Source organism: Oncorhynchus mykiss, chromosome 20, assembly GCF_013265735.2.
Source record: "Oncorhynchus mykiss isolate Arlee chromosome 20, USDA_OmykA_1.1, whole genome shotgun sequence".
In the NCBI taxonomy this organism is placed as follows: Eukaryota; Metazoa; Chordata; class Actinopteri; order Salmoniformes; family Salmonidae; genus Oncorhynchus; species Oncorhynchus mykiss.
The window spans coordinates 29599054-29621457 of NC_048584.1; the positions used below are offsets into that span (position 1 = coordinate 29599054).

General features: G+C 41.8%; 2 protein-coding genes across 2 annotated transcripts in view; both read right to left on the minus strand.

Annotated features, from left to right (window-relative positions):
- LOC110499317 overlaps nt 1-1769 on the minus strand; it is a 13260-nt gene extending 11491 nt beyond the window's left edge. Inside the window, exon 1 of the mRNA XM_036956145.1 lies at nt 1308-1769. Within this exon, the coding sequence (XP_036812040.1) occupies nt 1308-1463 (156 nt within the window). The 5' untranslated portion in view covers nt 1464-1769. The remainder of the gene's footprint in view (nt 1-1307) is intronic.
- Nucleotides 1770-7652: 5883 nt separating this feature from the next.
- itga9 (integrin, alpha 9) overlaps nt 7653-22404 on the minus strand; it is a 139623-nt gene continuing 124871 nt past the window's right edge. The window contains exons 24-28 of the mRNA XM_036956146.1: nt 18998-19123; nt 17519-17638; nt 16054-16149; nt 12483-12602; nt 7653-9539 (exon numbers count right to left, since the gene is read on the minus strand). Coding sequence (XP_036812041.1) covers nt 9441-9539; nt 12483-12602; nt 16054-16149; nt 17519-17638; nt 18998-19123 — 561 coding nt within the window. The 3' untranslated portion in view covers nt 7653-9440. The remainder of the gene's footprint in view (nt 9540-12482; nt 12603-16053; nt 16150-17518; nt 17639-18997; nt 19124-22404) is intronic.

Below are 22404 nucleotides of genomic sequence, written 5' to 3' on the forward strand. Positions count from 1 at the left end.
CTGGCATGCTGTCAATTAACTTCTGGGCCACATCCTGACTGATGGCAGCCCATTCTTGCATAATCAATGCTTGGAGTTTGTCAGAATGTGTGGGTTTTTGTTTGTCCACCCACCTCTTGAGGATTCACCACAAGTTCTCAATGGGATTAAGGTCTGGGGAGTTTCCTGGCCATGGACCCAAAATATCGATGTTTTGTTCCCCGAGCCACTTAGTTATCACCTTTGCCTTATGGCAAGGTGCTCCATCATGCTGGAAAAGGCATTGTTCGTCACCAATTGTGAGTGAGCCCACTCCCTTGGCTGAGAAGCAACCCCACACATGAATGGTCTCAGGATGCTTTACTGTTGGCATGACACAGGACTGATGGTAGCGCTCACCTTGTCTTCTCCGGACAAGCTTTTTTCCGGATGGCCCAAACAATCGGAAAGGGGATTCATCAGAGAAAATGACTTTACCACAGTCCTCATCAGTCCAATCCCTGTACCTTTGCAGAATATCAGTCTGTCCCTGATGTTTTTCCTGGAGAGAAGTGGCTTCTTTGCTGCCCTTCTTGACACCAGGCCATCCGGAAAAAGTATTCGCCTCACTGTGTGTGCAGATGCACTCACACCTGCCTGCTGCCATTCCTGAGCAAGCTCTGTACTGGTGGTGCCCCGATCCCGCAGCTGAATCAACTTTAGGAGACGGTCCTGGCGCTTGCTGGACTTTCTTGAGCGCCTTGAAGCCTTCTTCACAACAGTTGAACCGCTCTCCTTGAAGTTCTCGATGATCCGATAAATGGTTGATTTAGGTGCAATCTTACTGGCAGCAATATCCTTGCCTGTGAAGCCCTTTTTGTGCAAAGCAATGATGACGGCACGTGTTTCCTTACAGGTAACCATGGTTGACAGAAGAAGAACAATGATACCAAGCACCACCCTCCTTTTGAAGCTTCCAGTCTGTTATTCGAACTCAATCAGCATGCCAGAGTGATCTCCAGCCTTGTCCTCGTCAACACTCACACCTGTGTTAACGAGAGAATCACTGACATGATGTCAGCTGGTCCTTTTGTGGCAGGGCTGAAAAGCAGTGGAAATGTTTTTTGGGGATTCAGTTAATTTGCATGGCAAAGAGGGACTTTGTAATTAATTGCAATTCATCTGATCACTCTTCATAACATTCTGGAGTATATGCAAACTGCCATCATACAAATTGAGGCAGCAGATTTTGTGAAAATTAATATTTGTGTCATTCTCAAAACTTTTGTCCATGTTTGTACCTGCAGACTTTAAGTAAAGTGTCACTACATAGGCTAATGTTACTGTACTTTGACCACTCCTAGCAGAACATTCTGTGTTGCAGTGATGAGCTCCTCTCTGTGCTCGGCTAGGCTGGGCTGGATACGGAGTTTCTGGGCTGCCAGGAGGACATGCTGTCCAGACACAGTCATCGGCTCCACTAGGGATGACATCTCTGTCCTCATTACCTCATCATCTGCGGCTTCTGAACGTCTTGGAAAAGAGCGAGAGAGAAAAAAACAGCCTAATTTTCATTTAATGATGTTGTTATTTAGCCTGGAAACCAAACGGACATGAGCCATCAGCAGAGCCATCTATTTCTATATGCAATAAAAGGCTCTGGTAAAATGGAGCATATCAGTTTGGATTCCAGGCTTGTTGTTATTAATCAGGGCACTCACAGTTCTGTATGGTATTCATATTTTTCACTATGTGATGTTCATGACAAACTTTGCATGTTGTTAAGTTTAGAAAATAAAGTCTGGCTTCAATTAACCGATTCCTGCTCAGATGACTATAAGACATTCTTCCTGTTTTGCAATAGCAGATGGAGTCAACAAATGTGTGTCATGCTAGACCAGAAGAAGCCAGTCCAGGTAGAAGCAAGAGAATACCTGTCTTGTAAATTTGGGGAACACAGTAAAACCTAAAATTATAAATCTAGCAAATAATACTATTACTGTATATTATGTTTTATAAGGAGCTTCAACCATATTTATTATAGACTACCTGTCCTTTGTTTTTTAAATACATGTATGCAAGGGAAGCAGTACACACTTTAAGAGAAAGGATAGAATGCAGGGTCCACCACCTGTAGGCAACGGCGGCCATGTTCATGGTGGCTCTGGCCACAGCCTGTGCTTCTCCCTCTAGCTGGGTGAACTGCTCTGGTCCCTCCAGCCCCTCTGCCCTCTCACACAGCAGGACCAGGTGGACCAGGTGTACTGCGATGGGGGCCACCACCTTCTCTATAGCAGCTGTCTTTATCAGGCTAGCCTGGTCTAGGAAAGATGCCATACCTGGACACTGGTACTGCAGGAGTGATGGCCAGGAGGTTAGTAATGTTATATTAAGTTTAATTTACAAATGATACAGATAGCCAATCATGTTGATTAGTTTGTATTTGCAGGTGTTTTTAACATTGGTAACTTCATTAGGTCTCCTTATAAACAACTTCTAAACATATTGTAACGACCCTTGGTTAAAAGCGCGGATATCGACTCTGCCACTCGAGCATGCTTTTGGGGCAAGGTCGATAGCGCGCTAGAAGGTTGAGTGTTTGAGACTTGCTCCCTGCTGTTTCATTACAATATGTTAAAACCCAGCGGAATGACGTTGCCACGAGCAGCGCCGCAGAAATTGCGACGAGTGAGATGCAAGACTTTTCGATGCTCTCTCATTCTAGACTCTAGTATCTGTGCACGTGTTAACTTCACGCCTTGCCCCAACTCTCCTAGTTGGGGTTAATTGACTCAATATGCTGTTTACTTTATGTGTTGTTATGTGTTAATAACATTAAGACTACGTTACCCAGCAGGTTATGCGGGGGAAGGTGGTTGAAGAATGCCTTGCATGGCTAACGTTTTCTAGCTGAAGTATATGTTCATTAAAACTAGTTAAACCTATACCCTGGTTTGTCATTATACAAGCAGCAAACATAACACGTTCAACCTCATATTGCTGTCTACCTTTAACTAAATACTTTGTAAGTAGACCTTCAAAGTCTTTAATTTTCTTAATAAGTGAAGATGAAAGCTTTCAATAAATTACATGCTGAATTTACCTGTGAGGATGACAGCTCTGTCTGCAACTGTTGCAGCATGGCGCTGTAGTCTAGTTGTTTCATCCCACATTCATTATTTAGACGCAACTGAGTGAGAAGCGCTGTGCTTAATGTGAGTGTTTCATGGCAACCAGTATCAGATGACATTTCCCCCTTCTAATTTTTACTGTGAGAAAAGTACCATATGTCTGCCACAAGAGGGCGCCATACACCGCAAACCGCTACAGCTATAACAACGTCAAAGTGGGAGAACATTTCTTGATAAAACAAAAAGAGAGAACTTCGTTTTAATCTAAAATGTATCAACAGATAAATATACAGCTTGAACATGAGTTTAAACATCAAACATGTAGATCAATACTTTTATACAAATGATAATTCAGTGACAGTAGTATATCTTAAACAAAATTCAAATACCTATGGTGTGATAAAGGTGAAACAATATACAAGTAAAGAACGAAACCATCACAGTTAAAATACAAAAAAACATGTCAAGTTTCCATAGATAACTATATCAGGTGCAGAGGAGATGGTGAATGTGTACAGTACTTGCCATGCCAGTGAAATGAATGGGTGACATTAAAATATAGGATGTATTTCTAACCAATCAATCAGAGATCAATGCAGCATGATTGATAAAGACAATGCCATCATAGTAAGCACAGTAAAGTGTCACAGCCTTTTAGACTTGTAAAGGAACACCACACAATTCAGCTTTCAAAAAGCTCTACATAACTTAGGGCTCTATTCAATCCGTATAGCAAAAGTTCTAAATTAAAGGCATTGTTCCCACGTTAGTGGAGACTGCATTCACGGTAAACACTGCAGATGTCAGCTCAATAGGAAATTACCGTAAACATTTTAACGCGCAATCTGTAACACTTCAGCGATACAAATTGAATAGAGCCCTTGGAGACGCTATGTGAGACACTTCTTACCTAATTTAATTATCACACAAAAGCCTCTCTGAAACGTCAAAGGCTGTTTTTATATACACTGAGTGTACAAAACATTAGGAACACCTGCTCCTTCCATGACATAGACTGACCAGGTGAAAGCTATGACCCCTTATTGATGTCACTTGTTAAATCCACTTCAATGTGCTTTAGGACCATGCGGACGCATCCGAGCGGTCGGGTAGGCTGTTTGGAGTGTTAATCTGACTGGATAAAATAAAACAAATTATGGGCCCCCCCACATCTAGAACCAAAGTTGCGCCTCTGCCTAGCACATGCAACATTTGGGATTGCACATTCAGAACTTTTCAACCCTTTTAAATTGACAGGTGTGCGCTTTTAAAACATCTCACATCCACACACATCTATCTCATTGTTCGTCAATTACATCATTCCATGTAAGGACAGCTTTAGATTAAATTGGGTTTACTCATCTGATCAGATAACACATATCGACACTTTGAGAAAGAGACACTGGTGTTTACAGGGTTATGGGTCTCTTACAATGGATTAATGGTCCCTTTCTCAAATAGAAATGTGCTTTAAAAGGTGCATTCTGGGAATCTGTTCCATGGTCATTAAAAATTCTTATACCACCATAATTTGCAAATAAATTCATTAAAAATCTTACAATGTTAATTTCTGGATTTTAAATTTTTTTTTGTCTGTCATAGTTGAAGTGTACCTATGATGAAAATTACAGGCCTCTCTCCTATTTTTTAAGTGGGAGAACTTGCACAATTGGTGGCAGACTAAATACTTTTTTGCCCCACTGTATATAGGACCCATCCTTCAGCTGTATACCGTTACCTCAAAACATGTCTTCCAGATTGTAGCTTTAATGGGAGCATTCCAGATGATTCAGTCGTATCAGTTTTGAACACTTACATTCAAACATGTTGACTTCAAAAGTAGATGTTCTCATAAGCCTTAAATAGCTAGTAGTTTATGCATGGTGATGGAGTAGAGCGAAGCATATTCCCTAACCTTGCTCTTTTAAGGGTATTACTCAGCCCTGTTTCTCTGTCATGGGAAGGGGCCTCTAGTAATGGGTGTAGCTAGGTATACAATACCATTGGTCTCTACTAATGGGTGTAGGTCGGTATTAAATTCCCTGGGCCTCTACTAATGGGTGTAGGTAGGTATTAAATGCCCTGGGCCTCTACTAATGGGTGTAGGTCGGTATTAAATTCCCTGGGCCTCTACTAATGGGTGTAGGTAGGTATTAAATGCCCTGGGCCTCTACTAATGGGTGTAGGTTGGTATTAAATGCCCTGGGCCTCTAGTAATGGAATGGGTGTAGGTACAGTTGAAGTCGTAAGTTTACATACACCTTAGCCAAATACATTTAAACTCAGTTTTTCACAATTCCTGACATTTAATCCTAGTAAACATTTCTGTTTTAGGTCAGTTAGGATCACCACTTTATTTTAAGAATGTTAAATGTCAGAATAATAGTAGAGATAATGATTTATTTGTATTTCTTTCATCACATTCCCAGTGGGTCAGAAGTTCACATACACTCAATTAGTATTTGGTATCAATTGTTTAAATTGTTTAATTTACGTCAAACGTTTCGGGTAGTCTTCCACAAGCTTTCCACAATAAGTTGGGTGAATTTTGGCCCATTCCTTCTTACAGAGCTGGTGTAACTGAGTCAGGTTTGTTGGCCTCCTTGCTCGCACACGCTTTTTAATTTCTGCCCACAAATGTTCTATAGGATGGAGGTCAGGGCTTTGTGATGGCCACTCCAATCTCTTGACTTCGTTGTCCTTAAGCCATTTTGCCACAACTTTGGAAGTATGCTTGGGGTCATTGTCCATTTGGAAGACCCATTTGCGACCAAGCTTGAACTTCCTGACTGATGTCTTGAGATGTTGCTTCAATATATCTGCATCATTTTCTTCCTTCATGATGCCATCTATTTTGTGAAGTGCACCAGTCCCTCCTGCAGCAAAGCATCCCCACACCATGATGCTACCACGCCTCCCCCTTTTTCCTCCAAACATAACGATGGTCATTATGGCCAAACAGTTCTATTTTTGTTTCATCAAACCAGAGGACATTTCTCCAAAAAGGATAATCTTTGTCCCCATGTGCAGTTGCAAACCGTAGTCTGGCCTTTTTATGGCGGTTTTGGAGCAGTGGCTTCCTCCTTGCTGAGCGGCCAGGTTATGTCGATATAGGACTCGTTTTACTGTGGATATAGATACTTTTGTACCTGTTTCCTCCAGCATCTTCACAAGGTCCTTTGCTGTTGTTCTGGGATTGATTTGCACTTTTCGCACCAAAGTAAGTTCATCTCTAGGAGACAGAATGCTTCTCCTTCCTGAGCAGTATGACGGCTGTGTGGTCCCATGGTGTTTATACTCGCGCACTATTGTTTGTACAGATGAACACGGTACCTTCAGTCATTTGGAAATTGCTCCCAAGGATGAACCAGACTTGTGGAGGTCTACAATTTTTTTCTGAGGTCTTGGCTGATTTCTATTGATTTTCCCATGATGTCAAGCAAAGAGGCATTGAGTTTGAAGGTAGGCCTTGAAATACATCTACAGGTACACCTCCAATTAACTCAAATGATGTCAATTAGCCTATCAGAAGCTTCTAAAGCCATGACATCCTTTTCTGGAATTTTCCAAGCTGTTTAAAGGCACTTAGTGTATGTAAACTTCTGACCCACTGGAATTGTGACACAGTGAATTATAAGTGAAATAATCTGTCTGTAAACAATTGTTGGAAAAATTACTTGTGTCATGCACAAAGTAGATGTCCTAACCGACTTGCCAAAACTATAGTTTGTGAACAAGAAATTTGTGTAGTGGTTGAAAAACAAGTTTTAATCACTCCAACCTAAGTGGATGTAAACTTCCGACTTCAACTGTAGGTTGGTATAGTTTACTCTGATCTCAGATATTCATCCTAGCCTCGATTCTAACTGAATTATTCAGCTTCACTATTGTAAAACTGTGGCAAACATGAACTGAAACAATAGTGAAACGGAACAATTCAGTTTGGATCTAGGCTGTGTTCTTCCAGCAATGTAGAGTAAAACATCCTATAAGGTTTGGTATCGCTCTAGCCTGGTCCCAGACCTGTTTGAGCTGTATAGCCAATTTCTATTTAGTCATTGTCATGTTTGGCATTATAATCAACATATGATCCTACATTGAGGATCATAAAAACATGTTTACTGAAATTTGAAACAGGCTATGCTTGTGATTGATCATGTGGATATCTGAGCGATAGCTCTTTGCCAAAACAGCTTTTGACACTTGATTCTCAAAGAATGTAGCCTATATTCCCCTTCTCCTTTACAACATTTGTTGTAGCTTCAAAAGATTGGCGGGATGTGGGTTAAATTACACATTTTAACTGGAAACCAAAATGTTCTAATTTGCATCTAATGCATAGCCCTATGCCAATACTCTATCACTACTGTAACTACAATGTTGTTTATACAGTTCTTTCTATGTAGTTACATAGGTATAATGGCAATTTAAAGGTATAATGTAAACCTTTCCACTCATATGAAAGGATACAGTTGAATTTATTATTATTATTTTTTTAAATACCATGATTTGTGAAATTTTCCAGACTATCATCTAATTGATGGACCTTCTCCTCTGGCACACAACACTGGAGAGATTATTAACTTAGTGGCGACAAGTGGAATGCTTCTTTGAGCTAAAAAATGATGAGTATATCTGTTTATGCCATCTATCCACTCCTCCTCTATCCACTGTCTCTTCTGCCTTACTCACATTTTAAACTTTCAGTTTGAAACGACCACACTTTGTGAAATGTGGCAAATTAAGGGCTCTATTCAATCTGTATCGCGGAAGTTCCGCGTTACAGCGTGATTGAAATGTAAAGGCAATGTTTCCTCGTTAGCAGAGACGGCATTCACAGTAAACACGGCATTCACGGTAAAACACGGCATTCACGGTAAAACACGGCATTCACGGTAAACACAGCATGTCGGCTTTACATTTCTAGCGCGCAATCTGTAACGCTTCAGTCATACAGACTGAATAGAGCTCTAACTGTAAATGAAATGCTCTAGCTCCAGTGGTGTTGGTGATGTCTGCATCTGGACCATGAGTTACTTGGTAGTTGATGAGGTGAGTTTCCTCTTTACCATATAAAGCGCTTTGAGGGTCTGGAAAAGCGTTACATATACAATCGATTAAAAACTCATTACAACTCTTTTGCTTGGTTATCAGCATTTCTTCATGACAATGACAACTTCGATGTGTGCCAAAAATATAGCTCTGTTTATGGTGAAGGGAAGGTCTACGCATAAAAATAGAATGTTGACTTGAATGGGAATGTCCGCTCTGATAGTTACATTTATATGGGCTTTCATAGGACTTGCTTTGGCTGGTTGCCATATAGATATCTAAGGGAGAAGGATATGTGTGAGATATTCAAGAGATATTTGTGAGCAGGAAACAGTACAGAATTATATATACTATACTCATATACTATACTATAGATTATCTTTGGCCTCAAAAAGAAAGGATCAACTTTGGAAACATAGCATCAACTCTTCTTATCAACTCGGACATCAGTGCTTTAAAGAAAAACATATAGATATGCTTACATTAGACTTCAAAAATCCCAACCAACCCTTTCTCGAAGCCCCAATTTAATACAATATGGCTATAAAATGTATAAAAATAAATTTTTGCTACTATTAAAACAGAGCCCTGAGGGTTTTCATGGTCTTGTCTGATAATATCTGTAATTTCCACTTCCTGTCACAGGACATCAATCTCCTTGGGTGAATTCAGGGACGTGAAGCACTCTGAACGTTGCAGATAGAAATAGAATGAATAGAGCTGATGCAATTCCCTATTCGTATATTGACAATCATTTCTGTTCTGCACAATATATTTCTATCTATGTTACAGCCTTCTGAACAGGCCCCTTCTTTCTTTACCAGTTCCATTCTGTTCTTTTCTGTTGGCAGGGAGTTACCTCCATAGATTTGACTGTCAGGAAGTTATCTCCATAAGCTCCATAGGGACTAATTCGATTCTATTGCGAGTGTTGTTTTCATTTGGCACCAAACGGAAGAAAAAAAACAGGAAAAGACTCATTGGGCTTGTCAAATAAAAAACACTAATTTCCATTTTCTGTTGCACTGAATTAGGGTCCTAATGAATACGACCCTAGCAAGCCACACCAACCATCACCTCAGATGTCTGTTCGTTCGTTTCCTCAATCCCCAGTCCCCCACCCACTAAAATGTCAGGTCTCCCTCCGAAAAATCCGGAGAATATTTTTTTCTCTTCCACATATGGAAGATTGAAGGGCCCTTAGTCCTGATTGGCTGGCTGTGGTGAAAGCCCCCAGCTCATTGGATCCACCATTGACCCAATCCCCAATTCCTACACTCTCATTGGCTTCTCTGTCTCTCAGTGGTTCTTTTCCACCCAATCCCAGCTCTCGTCACTGTCCTTCCTGTTTTTCTCAGCCTGGATGATTTCCCGGTAGCGCCGGCGGAAGAAACCCATCTGGGAGAGGGGGAAGGAGAGGAGGATGACAAGGAGAGGGGAGAGAATAAAAACACTTGTTGTTAGCTCAGGGTCAGTGGTGAGGTGTAGTGGCCAGATGTTTAACCTGTTAAGATTTACATGTCTCTATTCCATTATCTCTGCTCATATGGGCATCAACAATCAACAGTTTCTAGAATCTCAGGGGCAAAGGTTAGGGAGTGAGATGGACCTATGGCCAGATGTTTGACTCATGTCAGTTGTTCTTTGGGTCAGCGGTTTCATATTGTTTGTATGTACGGTATTATATACTCTAGGCCAGTGAAAGACTGACAGTAAAGGTAGGAGGAGAGGGTGTGCTAGCAGTGGGTCGGATTCAAACCCTCGCTTGCACTGGTGCATGCATCCCTGAGGCAGTGGCTTAGACCGCTAGACCACTCCAGGAGCCACCGTAGGCAGTTGTTCTAAGGGCCAATGGGAAGGAGCATTTGCCAGTGAGGTGGACCTATGGCCAGATGTTTGACCTGTTAAGATTTACCAGTCTCTATTACACTGGCCACCAGGCAGCAACCACCAGGATAGAACCACATTGAATGAAGTTCCAGGCTTCCTTTGCTGGAGATGCACTGTTGAGGCCCTTTTCTCCATTAGGAGCCCAAAGTGAGCTTCCGGGCCCTGCTGTTGTGCTTCTCATTTTTTATATTGTTTTATGTAGTTTCTACTATTCTAAATGTTTTATTTGATGATGATGTGCTGATTGTATGTGGTACTGTCATTATAGTATGGTATGTTGTCTTTTCTCTCTCGCATTGATTTCATTCATATATCTCGATTGACCAGACCGTTTATTGATACAGACCTCTAGTCTGCGTCTCAAATGGCAGATGTAGGATCTTAATTTGAGCCAGTTTGCTACAGCAGAAAAATAATCCTGTAGCAACATGAAACTGAATTATTATGTGGATTATAATTCATGGACATTTTTTTTAGGGGTTGATACAGTTTGTGGAAATTCTACTTTTTTTAACCTTGAATACACTACAAGTTTGCATTTCCTGCTGGCAGGAAAATTCTCAGCAACAAAAGAGTGATCATATTAAGATCTTACATATGTACATACAGTATTGCACTACTTCTGACCAGAGCCCTATGGACCCTGGTCAAAAGTGGGGCACTATATAGGGAATAGGGTGCCATTTGGGACACCACTGCCTCTCAGGAATTTCCAGAAAAAGGGAAATAGTGGACATGGCGCTTGTAAGAGGGGTTTATTTTGGCAGGGTGCAAGTACCTGGGCAAAGGGGATGGCTGGTGTCTCTCTCTCTCACACACACACTTGCACACACACACACTTGCACACACACACACTTGCACACACACACACACACTTGCACACACACACACTTGCACACACACACACACACACACACACACACACACACACACACACATACACACACACACACACACATACACACACACACACACACACACACACACACACACACGATATCCCAGGACCAACATTCCAGGGTTTAGTCATGGTTTTCCCAGTGGAAAAAAAATAAGGGAGTAGGAAAAGAGGAAAAGAATAGGAGTTTTGTGTGAAGACAATTAAGAGGGGGGGGAGGCCTCTTGTCTGGACATCAGTGTGATTGCCATTTCCCCTTTCTTTCATGTTTGTAGTATGGTGTGTGTGTCTGCTTGACTGTGTGTGTGTGCGTGTGTGTGTGTGGTATGTATGGTTGGTGTAAATTATAGTGAGTTCTCTGTTTTGTTCCTGGGATGGTTGTTAAAGACTGGCCAAGAGCACCTCCCCTGTGACTGACTGCATGCCGCTCTAATCCAAGAGAAGCAGCACTTCACAACTGGACTCTGTGTGAACCAATCTCTGGACAACCTAGCACTGGCAAAGGCTTGATGGCTGAAATGTGTTCATTGCGACTGCTGATAATAATTCGCAGTCATAGTTTATTTGAGAGTGCTGACTGTCTTTTTCAGAAGAAATGCAGCACTGCCACAGACAAACCAAGAGGCTCTACACAAATTGCCTAATGCAGCTTGTTGTTTAACGAGCTTACGCATTAGCACGGGGAGAAAATGTTCCTCTGACAATATGCCAAATGACATTAGCCAATGATGGCGACATTATACCAGGGCTCTCCGACCCTGTTCCTGGAGAGCTACAGTCATGTATGTTTTAGCTCCAACCCTAATCTAGCGCACCTGATTCTAATAATTAGCTGGTTGATAAGCTGAATCAGGTTAGTTACAACTGGGGTTGGCGTGAAAACCTACTGGAGGGTAGTTCTCCAGGAACTGGGTTGGCGTGAAAACCTACAGGAGGGTAGTTCTCCAGGAACAGGGTTGGAGTGAAAACCTACTGGAGGGTAGTTCTCCAGGAACTGGGTTGGAGTGAAAACCTACTGGAGGGTAGTTCTCCAGGAACAGGGTTGGAGTGAAAACCTACTGGAGGGTAGTTCTCCAGGAACAGGGTTGGAGAGCCCTACATTATACATTACCATGACACAAACTACAGCAATTAAAGATAGTGCCATTAAGTGGTGAGGAAACTAATTATGTAGATTAGAGATAATTATTATAATTATTATAGGAAAAATGTGTCAAATTAGTAAATGACAGGGTACAGTCCTTAATGACCCCAGCCTTGATTACTTTGTGTTAGAATTTGGAGGTGTGGTTAACGTTTTGACCTGGATACAGGTCAACCAGAGTTGGAGGCTACAGTGTAGACTAGAGCACGATGAGGGTGTGTTTTCCAGTTAGAGGGGAGGTGTTCTAGGCTATAGTCTAAAACAATATGAGGGACAAACACCTCCCAATAACAACGCAATAACCAAGTATAGTCCATACTATTCGCTGTCCTGCAGAAGACAATGTGTGTTTGTGTGTGTGTGTGTGTGTGTGTGTGTGTGAGAGTCTGAGTGTGTGTGTGTGTGTTACCTTCCAGAGCAGCACAGCCAGCAGTAGGAAGATGAGTATTCCCACCAGCAGGCTGATGGCAATGATCCAACCAACAACATAGCCCCTTGGCTCCTGGCTGTGGAGCGCCTCGAACACCAGCTGCAACACAATAAGAATACAGTCAAACATCAAACACAGACACATCCAGCCAACCACTCAGCCCCTCGGCTCCTGGAACACCACCTAAAACACAACAAGAAGACAAATAGACTTTGACGTACAGACACAACAAGATTACAGTCAATCACAAATATATACACTAACACTCATCTGGAAAATATGGTTTGTTTCTGAAATATGATGTATACCTACAACTATGCTAACTTTCCAGAGTGATGGAAATGTGAAAGATGGGAAATTTGAGGCTACAGACAAGATTACATTGGAAACACAGAGAAATACTGTACACAAACCAAGATCACATTACAACAGACAGACACACGGACACAGAGACGAGTTTAAAATAAAACCCAGAGACCTGCTCACCTGTGTCTCATTATCTAGAAATACCAAAGATCCAAAGCTCTCTATGAGAACTGTATCAGTCTATATCTGACAGACAAACCAGACCACGGAAGACATTCCCATTGGACTGTGGCCGAATCCCAAAGGGCACCCTGTTCCCTAACGAGTGCACACATTTTGACCAGGGCCCAATGAGAGCTGGTCAAAAGTAGTGCACTATGTAGGGAATAGGGTGCTATTTGGGATGCAAGCACAGTGGGAATATCTTCTACGGTCTGGTGGAGAATCAAATGTTATTGGTCACATACACATATTTAGCAGATGTTATTGCAGGTGTAGTGAAATGCTTGTGTTCCTATCTCCAACAGTGCAGTAGTATCTAACAATTCACAACAATACACACAAATCTAAAAGTAAAAGAATGGAAGAAATATATGAATATTAGGAGGATCAGTGTCGGAGTGGCAAAAATACAGTAGAATAGAATACAGTATATACAGTCCATATGAAATGACTAAAACAGGATGTAAACATTATTAAGGTGACTAGTGTTCCACTTTTAAAGTGACCAGTGATTCCATGTCTATGTACATAGGGCAGCAGCCTCTAAGGTGCAGGGTTGAATGACGACTGCATGATGATGCCATTTCCTGGTTGATAATAGTGTCTGCTGTGAAATGTCTTACTTTTTAAACAGGCTCACGGGAAGTTCCTTTTTGGAACAATAGTGAGAGTATTACTTGGTCTCTGTCCCAAATGGCACCCTATTCCATTTAAAGTGCACTACTTTTGACCAGGACCCATAGGGCTCTGGTCAAAGCCCTAGTCAAAAGTAGTGTGCACTACAGGGAATAGGGAGCCATTTGGAATGCAAGCTTGGCTGTGTCAGAGACTGGAATGTCTGGAGGACTATTCCAAGGTGACTTTTAAAAGGAGTTGGATGAAGCAAGAATGTCTGAGAAAGATAGAGGATCCCATGGCGTTATATGATTTCAAATCAATCATTCAATTGCAGCATTCTTGTTCTAATCTAAGAAAAGAGTAGAATATTCTGTTGCATAAAATACCTGTTACCCAGCTACATTTGAAGTGTTTAGTTATTTCATTGTACATGTGAACGTATTTCAGAACATGAATCAAATCAATCCTACTATTGCATCATCCTCACACAGTAAGGCCACAGATAATATTGTGCTGCACATTATGTGATACGAATCTAAATTGGAGCTATGTATATAGCCATTGCAGTGTATATGACATGAGATTTTAAAACACCATTGAAACTACTGTATGGTCAGCTCATTTATGAATTTAAGAGAACTGGTTTGTTAAATTCAAAGGAGAACTTCATAACACACATTCTCAGTCTGAACAAACAGACAGTCTGATCCCACTATAAATTCTAGGTCTAAGTCATTTTTGCCTGCTTCCCGTGACATTAATTCACAATGACCCACTAAATTATCTGTGTTTACTCTGACAAAATCCTTAGTTGACTTAACCCTTCATAATTTAGCTAAGTGCCAACCTCCAAGGCCAGAGAGGGAGTGAGCCTAAATATTGTCTCTGGAGGGGAGACGTGGTCTCAAACACGCGCACACACACTTCTATAGGTGGCAACCAGACAGTGTGTGTTTGTGTCTGTGCTTGATTGAGCTTGCCTGGCTTAATGGACCAATTGAACTGCAAAGCTCGCCCATCTGACACTCCAGGCAGGCTAGAGCAAACAATCAAAATATGTAAGAAAGATCAGCGATAGTGTTTCAACCCAGGACAGGAAACCCTTCTCCTGTACCTCCATCCTAGACATCAGGCTTCCACAATAACACACCATTCCAACTGGAATATATGGTGCATAGCGAAAAGGAAAAGGACCATGAAATATGGAAGAATTTCACCTCTTTAAACTCTAACGCGTTCCGTTAAGAATACTGTCAGGATACGTCCCAAATGGCACCCTATTCCTGATATCGCGCACTACTTCTGTGATCAAAAGTACGAGCACCATATATGGAATAGGGTGCCATTTGGGATGCGTGCGCAGCGTTATCAAGAGTGTTTCACCGTGTGAGACTCCAGTCCTCATGGGATAAGGATGCAAATGTGGCATGAAAAACGCAACACCGGCCGAACAACAGACAGAGAAGACAGAGACCCAGAAGGTGACTAAGATAAATCTTCTTTAACCGTCACTCCTCCTGAACGCTTTCCCACATTTGTAAAAAAAAAAAAAAAATCCATTGTGGAATTCTGCCTTCTGTCATTACGAATGCCAAATCACTTGCGTGTGTGCAATGGGAACGTATGTTACATTCTGATCTGTACTCTGACTGACTCCAGCTGAGTTTGTGCTGGGCTAACAACGTTGAACAAATGTCTACGCCTACGGGTACTAAAACTTAAGGAACCATTTAAGGCGAGTCTTCTATTGCTGAGCTTTATAACTCATACATTATTTTGTTCTCCCATCATTTACCAGGACCTGTTTGCATGGCATGGGTGATAAACTAAATCTTGTCAGCTGTTGATAAGTAGCAGGCTTGCTGGGAAAAGGGCCCCATCGCAGTAAAGATAAACCAAGACTACTGCACCCCGAGGGAGCACAGGAACCTACGCCAGGAGATGAAGCTACGAGCTGGGGCCTGGAGGTCATCAATATAATCAGCTGAGAGGATCTGGGATGAGGGGATCACTTCATTCCACTGGTCCACAGGCACATCCAATCACTCAACGCAAAGGCCTGCTGCCCTGTGTGAGTGTGTATGTATGTATGTGTGTGTGTGTGCTACCCTGCTGTCCTTGAGGACTCACCCCCCCCCCCCCCCAAAATACAACCCCCATGACATCCAGGTTGAGCTGGTTTCCTGCCACCAGCTGCTCCCCGGGCTTAAATCAAGATTCAGCTTCTAGATTCACCCCTCAAGGCTGGCTGAGGTACAACACCTAATAGTATTAAACTGTCTGTCTCACTGACATCATGTTGTGTCTACTACATGCTGAAACTGATCCCCTCAAACATGCTGATTGGGTCACACATACTGTAAAGTGCTTTGCAGTAATACATCTGTGTGAGTGATGTTCTTACTGAAGTGTCTTCTGATAGGCCCTCTGGTACCTCCATGGCCCTCCCGTCCACTCTCACATTACCCCTCGTCACGAACTGGATCAACGACGAGCTGTCCTATAGGTGTGTGAGGAGAAGGGGGAGGGGGGATAAATAGAAGGTGGGCGGGGGTTTAATACAACTTCCTTCAGATCCATAATGCAATACCAATATACTTGTGTAATAACCATGTACAGTAACAATGTAATAATCATGTACAGTAACAATGTAATAATCATGTACAATAACAATGTAATAATCATGTAATAACCGTGTAACAACCTTGTAAAAACCATGTAACAACCATGTAATAATGTAATACGTAACAACCATGTAATAATGTCATATGTAATAACCATGTAATAACATGTAATGTCATATGTAATAACCATGTAACAATGTCATATGTAATAACCATGTAACAACCATGTAACAATGTCATATGTAATAACCATGTAACAACCATGTAACAATGTCATATGTAATAACCATGTAACAACCATGTAACAATGTCATATGTAATAACCATGTAACAATGTTATATGTAATACTCATGTAACAATGTCATATGTAATAATCATGTAACAACCATGTAACAATGTCATATGTAATAATCATGTAACAACCATGTAACAATGTCATATGTAATAATCATGTAACAATGTCATATGTAATAATCATGTAACAACCATGTAACAATGTCATATGTAATAACCATGTAACAACCATGTAACAATGTCATATGTAATAATCATGTAACAATGTCATATGTAATAATCATGTAACAACCATGTAACAATGTCATATGTAATAATCATGTAACAACCATGTAACAATGTCATATGTAATAATCATGTAACAATGTCATATGTAATAATCATGTAACAACCATGTAACAATGTCATATGTAATAATCATGTAACAACCATGTAACAATGTCATATGTAATAATCATGTAACAGCCATGTAACAATGTCATATGTAATAATCATGTATCAACCATGTAACAATGTCATATGTAATAATCATGTAACAACCATGTAACAATGTCATATGTAACAACCATGTAACAATGTCATATGTAATAACCATGTAACAACCATGTAACATTGTCATATGTAACAACCATGTAACAATGTCATATGTAATAACCATGTAACAACCATGTAATAATCATGTAACAACCATATAACAATGTCATATGTAACAACCATGTAACAATGTCATATGTAATAACCATGTAACAACCATGTAACAACCATGTAACAACCATGTAACAATGTCATATGTAACAACCATGTAACAATGTCATATGTAATAACCATGTAACAACCATGTAATAATCATGTAACAACCATATAACAATGTCATATGTAATAACCATGTAACAACCATGTAATAATCATGTAACAACCATGTAATAATTATGTAATAACCATGTGCATACCCGATTCAGTATCTCTGTGTTTAGTAGAAGTTTCACATCTATACTGATAGCATCCTCTTTGGTCTGGGAGCCTAGAGTACATGAGATAGTTAAACATGCTCTCCCTGGCCGGTCACAATCCTGTTGGAGAGAGAGATGAGGTAGAGAGACAGTGAGAGGGGGAATTGGGAGAGAAAGAGAGAGAGCGAGCGAGGTGGAGAGAGAGAGGAAGGATAGGGATTGAGAGAGAGAAAGAGAGAGAGAGAGAAGGGGGAGAGGGACAGAGAGAGAAAGAAGGGGGATATAGAGCGGGAGCGAGAGAGAGCGCGAGAGAAGGGGGAGAGAGATAGGGACACAGAGAGAGAAAGAATGGGGGATAGAGAGCGGGAGCGAGAGAGAGAAGTGGAGAGAGATAGGGACACAGAGAGAGAAAGGGGGGATAGAGAGAGGGAGAGAGGACAGAGAGAGAAAGAAGGAGAGAGAGGTGAACAGTTGTTACACTACAACACACATCATACATCAGCAGGGGAAATACCTTCAGTGAACCCTAAAACTCCACTGACTGTGACTGTCCCAAGTGTGTGTGGAAGTGTGTGTACATGCATCTGTATGTTTGCATGAGTGCGTCTGTGTGTGAAACTTTCTATTTTTGTGCCTATGTGTCTGTGTTGTGTGTTTCTCTCTCTGTGTCTGTGTTGTGTGTTTCTCTCTCTGTGTCTGTGTTGTGTGTTTCTCTCTCTGTGTCTGTGTTGTATGTTTCTCTCTCTGTGTCTGTGTTATGTGTTTCTCTCTGTGTGTCTGTGTTGTGTGTTTCTCTCTCTGTGTGTGTTGTGTGTTTCTCTCTCTGTGTCTGTGTTATGTGTTTCTCTCTCTGTGTCGTGTATTTCTCTCTCTGTGTCTGTGTTGTGTGTTTCTCTCTCTGTGTCTGTGTTGTGTGTTTCTCTCTCTGTGTCTGTGTTATGTGTTTCTCTCTCTGTGTCTGTGTTGTGTGTTTCTCTCTCTGTGTCTGTGTTGTGTGTTTCTCTCTGTGTCTGTGTTATGTGTTTCTCTCTCTGTGTCTGTGTTGTGTGTTTCTCTCTGTGTGTCTGTGTTGTGTGTTTCTCTCTCTGTGTCTGTGTTGTGTGTTTCTCTCTCTGTGTCTGTGTTGTGTGTTTCTCTCTCTGTGTCTGTGTTGTGTGTTTCTCTCTCTGTGTCTGTGTTGTGTATTTCTCTCTCGGTGTCTGTGTTGTGTGTTTCTCTCTCTGTGTCTGTGTTTTGTGTTTCTCTCTCTGTGTCTGTGTTGTGTGTTTCTCTCTCTGTGTCTGTGTTGTGTGTTTCTCTCTCTGTGTCTGTGTTGTGTGTTTCTCTCTCTGTGTCTGTGTTGTGTGTTTCTCTCTCTGTGTCTGTGTTGTGTTTCTCTCTGTGTCTGTGTTGTGTTTCTCTCTCTGTGTCTGTGTTGTGTATTTCTCTCTCTGTGTCTGTGTTGTGTGTTTCTCTCTGTATGCGTGTGTGTTTATTTACCAGGACCCTGCGGCCAGACTTGGTGAAGAAGGCGAAGATGGTGTGGAAGATATTCTCTCTGTCCTGGGGGATGGTACAGGGCTGGGGGTTCCTGTGGGGGGTACAGTTCCCTCGCCCCTCCGCCACCTGGGGAGATGGAGGGAGAGGGGGAGAGAGGAGGGGGAAGTTGAGGGAGGAGAGGGAGGATAGGAGTTGGAGAGAGAAATATCTCAGAATTGTTCAACAATATACACATTCTACAAGTAAGTAATAACAGAGGACTCTCCTGAGAGCCCAATAATGTTATTTTTAAGACCCACTGATGTGCATACAAATATATTTCTCATAATGTTAAAGGTTTAACAATATGTTTATTGGTTTAACATGATTTTTACTTGTTTTAAAAAGTACAAGGACTGGGTGCCTGTGGGACCGTCGGTGAGTGAAGAGAAAAGACTCTGGTTCATTAGACTCGGCCTTCAGCTTGTAGGGGTCCCCAGGGTGTGAGCTTGAGAGTGTGGATGTGGAGACTGTCTCTGTCCCAAATGGGAACCTACTTCCTATATAGTGCTCTGGTCAAAAGTAGTACACTATATAGGGAGTAGGCTGCCATTTGGGACGCAAGCCTGTCTATCAGGCATACTGTCAGCTATTCCTGCTGATGTCCCAGGATTATGGGTCTTAGGGGTTGAGAGGAAGTTCTGTCCCCCAGCAGGAGGGCAGGAGGTGGGGGTAGAAAATGACAGACGGTGCCGCTCCCTGACAGGTTTCCCATATGGAGTGATTTAGAGCCAGGGTGGTTTATCACCACCAACCATACCCCCAGGGAACACTTCCCCTTTCCTCTCTCTGCTTACCCTTTCCTCTGCCTCCCCCCTCTCCCCCCATATCTCTCTCTTTGTCGCTCTTTCTTTCTCCCTCCCCCACCATTTCTCTCTCTCTACTATCCCTCTTTTTCTCCCTCTGTCTCGCTCCACACTCTGTTTCTCTCTCTCCATCTCTCCATCTCTACCCGACCCCCCCTTTTTCTTTCTCTCTCTCACAACCTCACCCTCTCTCTTATCCAGAAGGGGAAGTGTCCTATAACCTCTCCATTGTCTGTTTTATACCACCCACTACCTCTCTACCCCTTCAGAGCACTATTTTATTCTATTTACAATCGCTACACTTTTATGACTTTGGGCTTAACTGTCCAGGGTGTCCTGTGTTTTTGTTACTTCAATCCACTGCCTGAGAAAGAGTCATGTCTGTGACCCAAATTGCACTCTGTTCCCTATATAGGGCACTACTTTGTCGGGAATAGGATGCCATTTTGGACAGACAATATCATTCATACAGTGGGTTAACTTGAACTCTGTCTGTTAGATGAGATAGAGAGAGAGATATAGAAAGAGTGAGGTGAGAGAGAATGCGAAAATGAGATAGAAAGAGAGAGAGAGAGAGAGAATGAGAGCGATAAAGAATGAGAGAGAGAGAGAGAGAGAGAGACAGAGAGAGAGAGAGAGAAAGAAAGAGAGAGAGAGAAAGAGAGAGGAGAGAGAAAGAGAGAGGAGAGAGAAAGGAGAGAGAGAGTGAGAGAAAGAGAGAGAAAGAGAGAAAAAGAGAGAGAGGAGAGAGACTCCCTGCTGGAAGAGAATTTAATGGTATGGAATTCTGAATAGATTGATGGTATGTTTAGTTTCCCTAGAGTAAGGACCACAGCTCATTTTGCTGTGATACATTATATCAATAAAGACATTGTTGACTCTCAAAAGCTGGTTTTGTTTTACGACTGCATCATTATTGTACATGAAAAAAAAAAAACATTCTGGCATCAGTGTGTAGCCCACCATTTGGTGCCAGACAGGTGTTGGACTAATTAACCAATTATGTTTATTTATTTTGTATCCATTGCTACCAGATTCTTAGTTAATACCAATCAAATATCAGGTAAGTATAATCTTAAACCGAGCTCCTAAATAAAGGGTTAACTTGTTGTTTTTTTTACACTGAAATCAATACGTTAGGGTGAATGTAAGATCATGACTGGAAATCAAACTAACTGCAACGCGCCAAGTTTTTTTGCTCGTTTTTCTTGCATGTTTATTTTGTCTGTTAATAGATGTCTGTCACGCTGAAATACAGTATAAGGAGAACATCTCACTGTAAAATCCTTATCCATATAGGACAGAGAGACTACATATTCAGACAGTGTTAATTAACAGACAAAGGGTGTATCCAAAATGGCACCCTATTCCCTATGTAGTGCACTACGTTTGACCAGGGCCCCAGTTTCTGATCGCTGGGACTCCAAATCTACGTTGGGGATGTTATAGAATAGTAGAATGATCTGCAGGTGTCCCATTACCCCCCGTTTCCCCCGCCATCTCCCCGTTAGTTCCATGCAAGCTATCTGATCCTTCCAAGTGATTCCAGATGTGGTGACGCAGGGTGGGATACGGTCTGCAGTCTCTGCTCCAGTCCTCCCATTCACACAGTCAACACAATTAACAGGTTGAGCTCTCCCCTGATCTACCTATATGCAGGGGTTATGATAACACAGCACCCACTGAGGGTATGGAGTTTCTCAGCCTAAATGAGAAACTGCGGTTCTGAAACAAAATGGTCGCCCAGCCAGGCTAGCTATAGTAGCTGTATCAACATTTCTTTCCCCTTTATAGATTTTTTGGGGGGCTCAAAAGGTGCCTCGCACTGTTCTAACAGGTCCTGTGTTCCATGACCCGAGACAGATAAACTAGCAGCTTGTATTAAAGTGTTTGCTACTGTGGATCCAGAGCACTCGGCCATGAAGGCAAACAAGAGTGATAGACTTCATTCTGTAGGATAAAGGCAACAAAGGATGTGGATGGCCTGTAGGTCGATAAACCAATAAATAACGCCAGAGGTACTGATGTTTGGGCGAATGGGTAAATAGTGTGGGGAGACTGCTGTTGGACATATAGACAGCGAAATAATGTTATGGGTCTCCCCTCTGAGCCTGGTTCTTGTCTAGATATCTTCCTTCTAGGAAGTTTTTCACTAGCCTTTTGCTTGCCCTTTGAAGTCCAGGCTCGGTTAAGCATTAGCATGCTTCAGTTCGGCTGGCGCCTAGCTGAACTTGGCTAGGCAAACCGAACGAATGTGCTCGCATAGTCCCTTAAAAGACCTTCGCTTGAACAATTAGAAAAAAAGCGCCAATAGCACTATTTGTCCACTTTGAGATGCCATAGCCAATATACACTTCCTCAAAATTGTTAGAATTAAACTCAAGAAATCTGTCATTCATTTCGATGTTTTTGCCGAGGAGATCTCAGTCACGCAATTTTACTTCTAACTAAGATGTTTAGTGCAGTATTTCTCAATAACAAATTGTGCATAAAAACGAGTCATCTCTCGTTTAATGACAAAAAAATACTTTATTGAAGAATCCCTACTGCTGACCAATCACC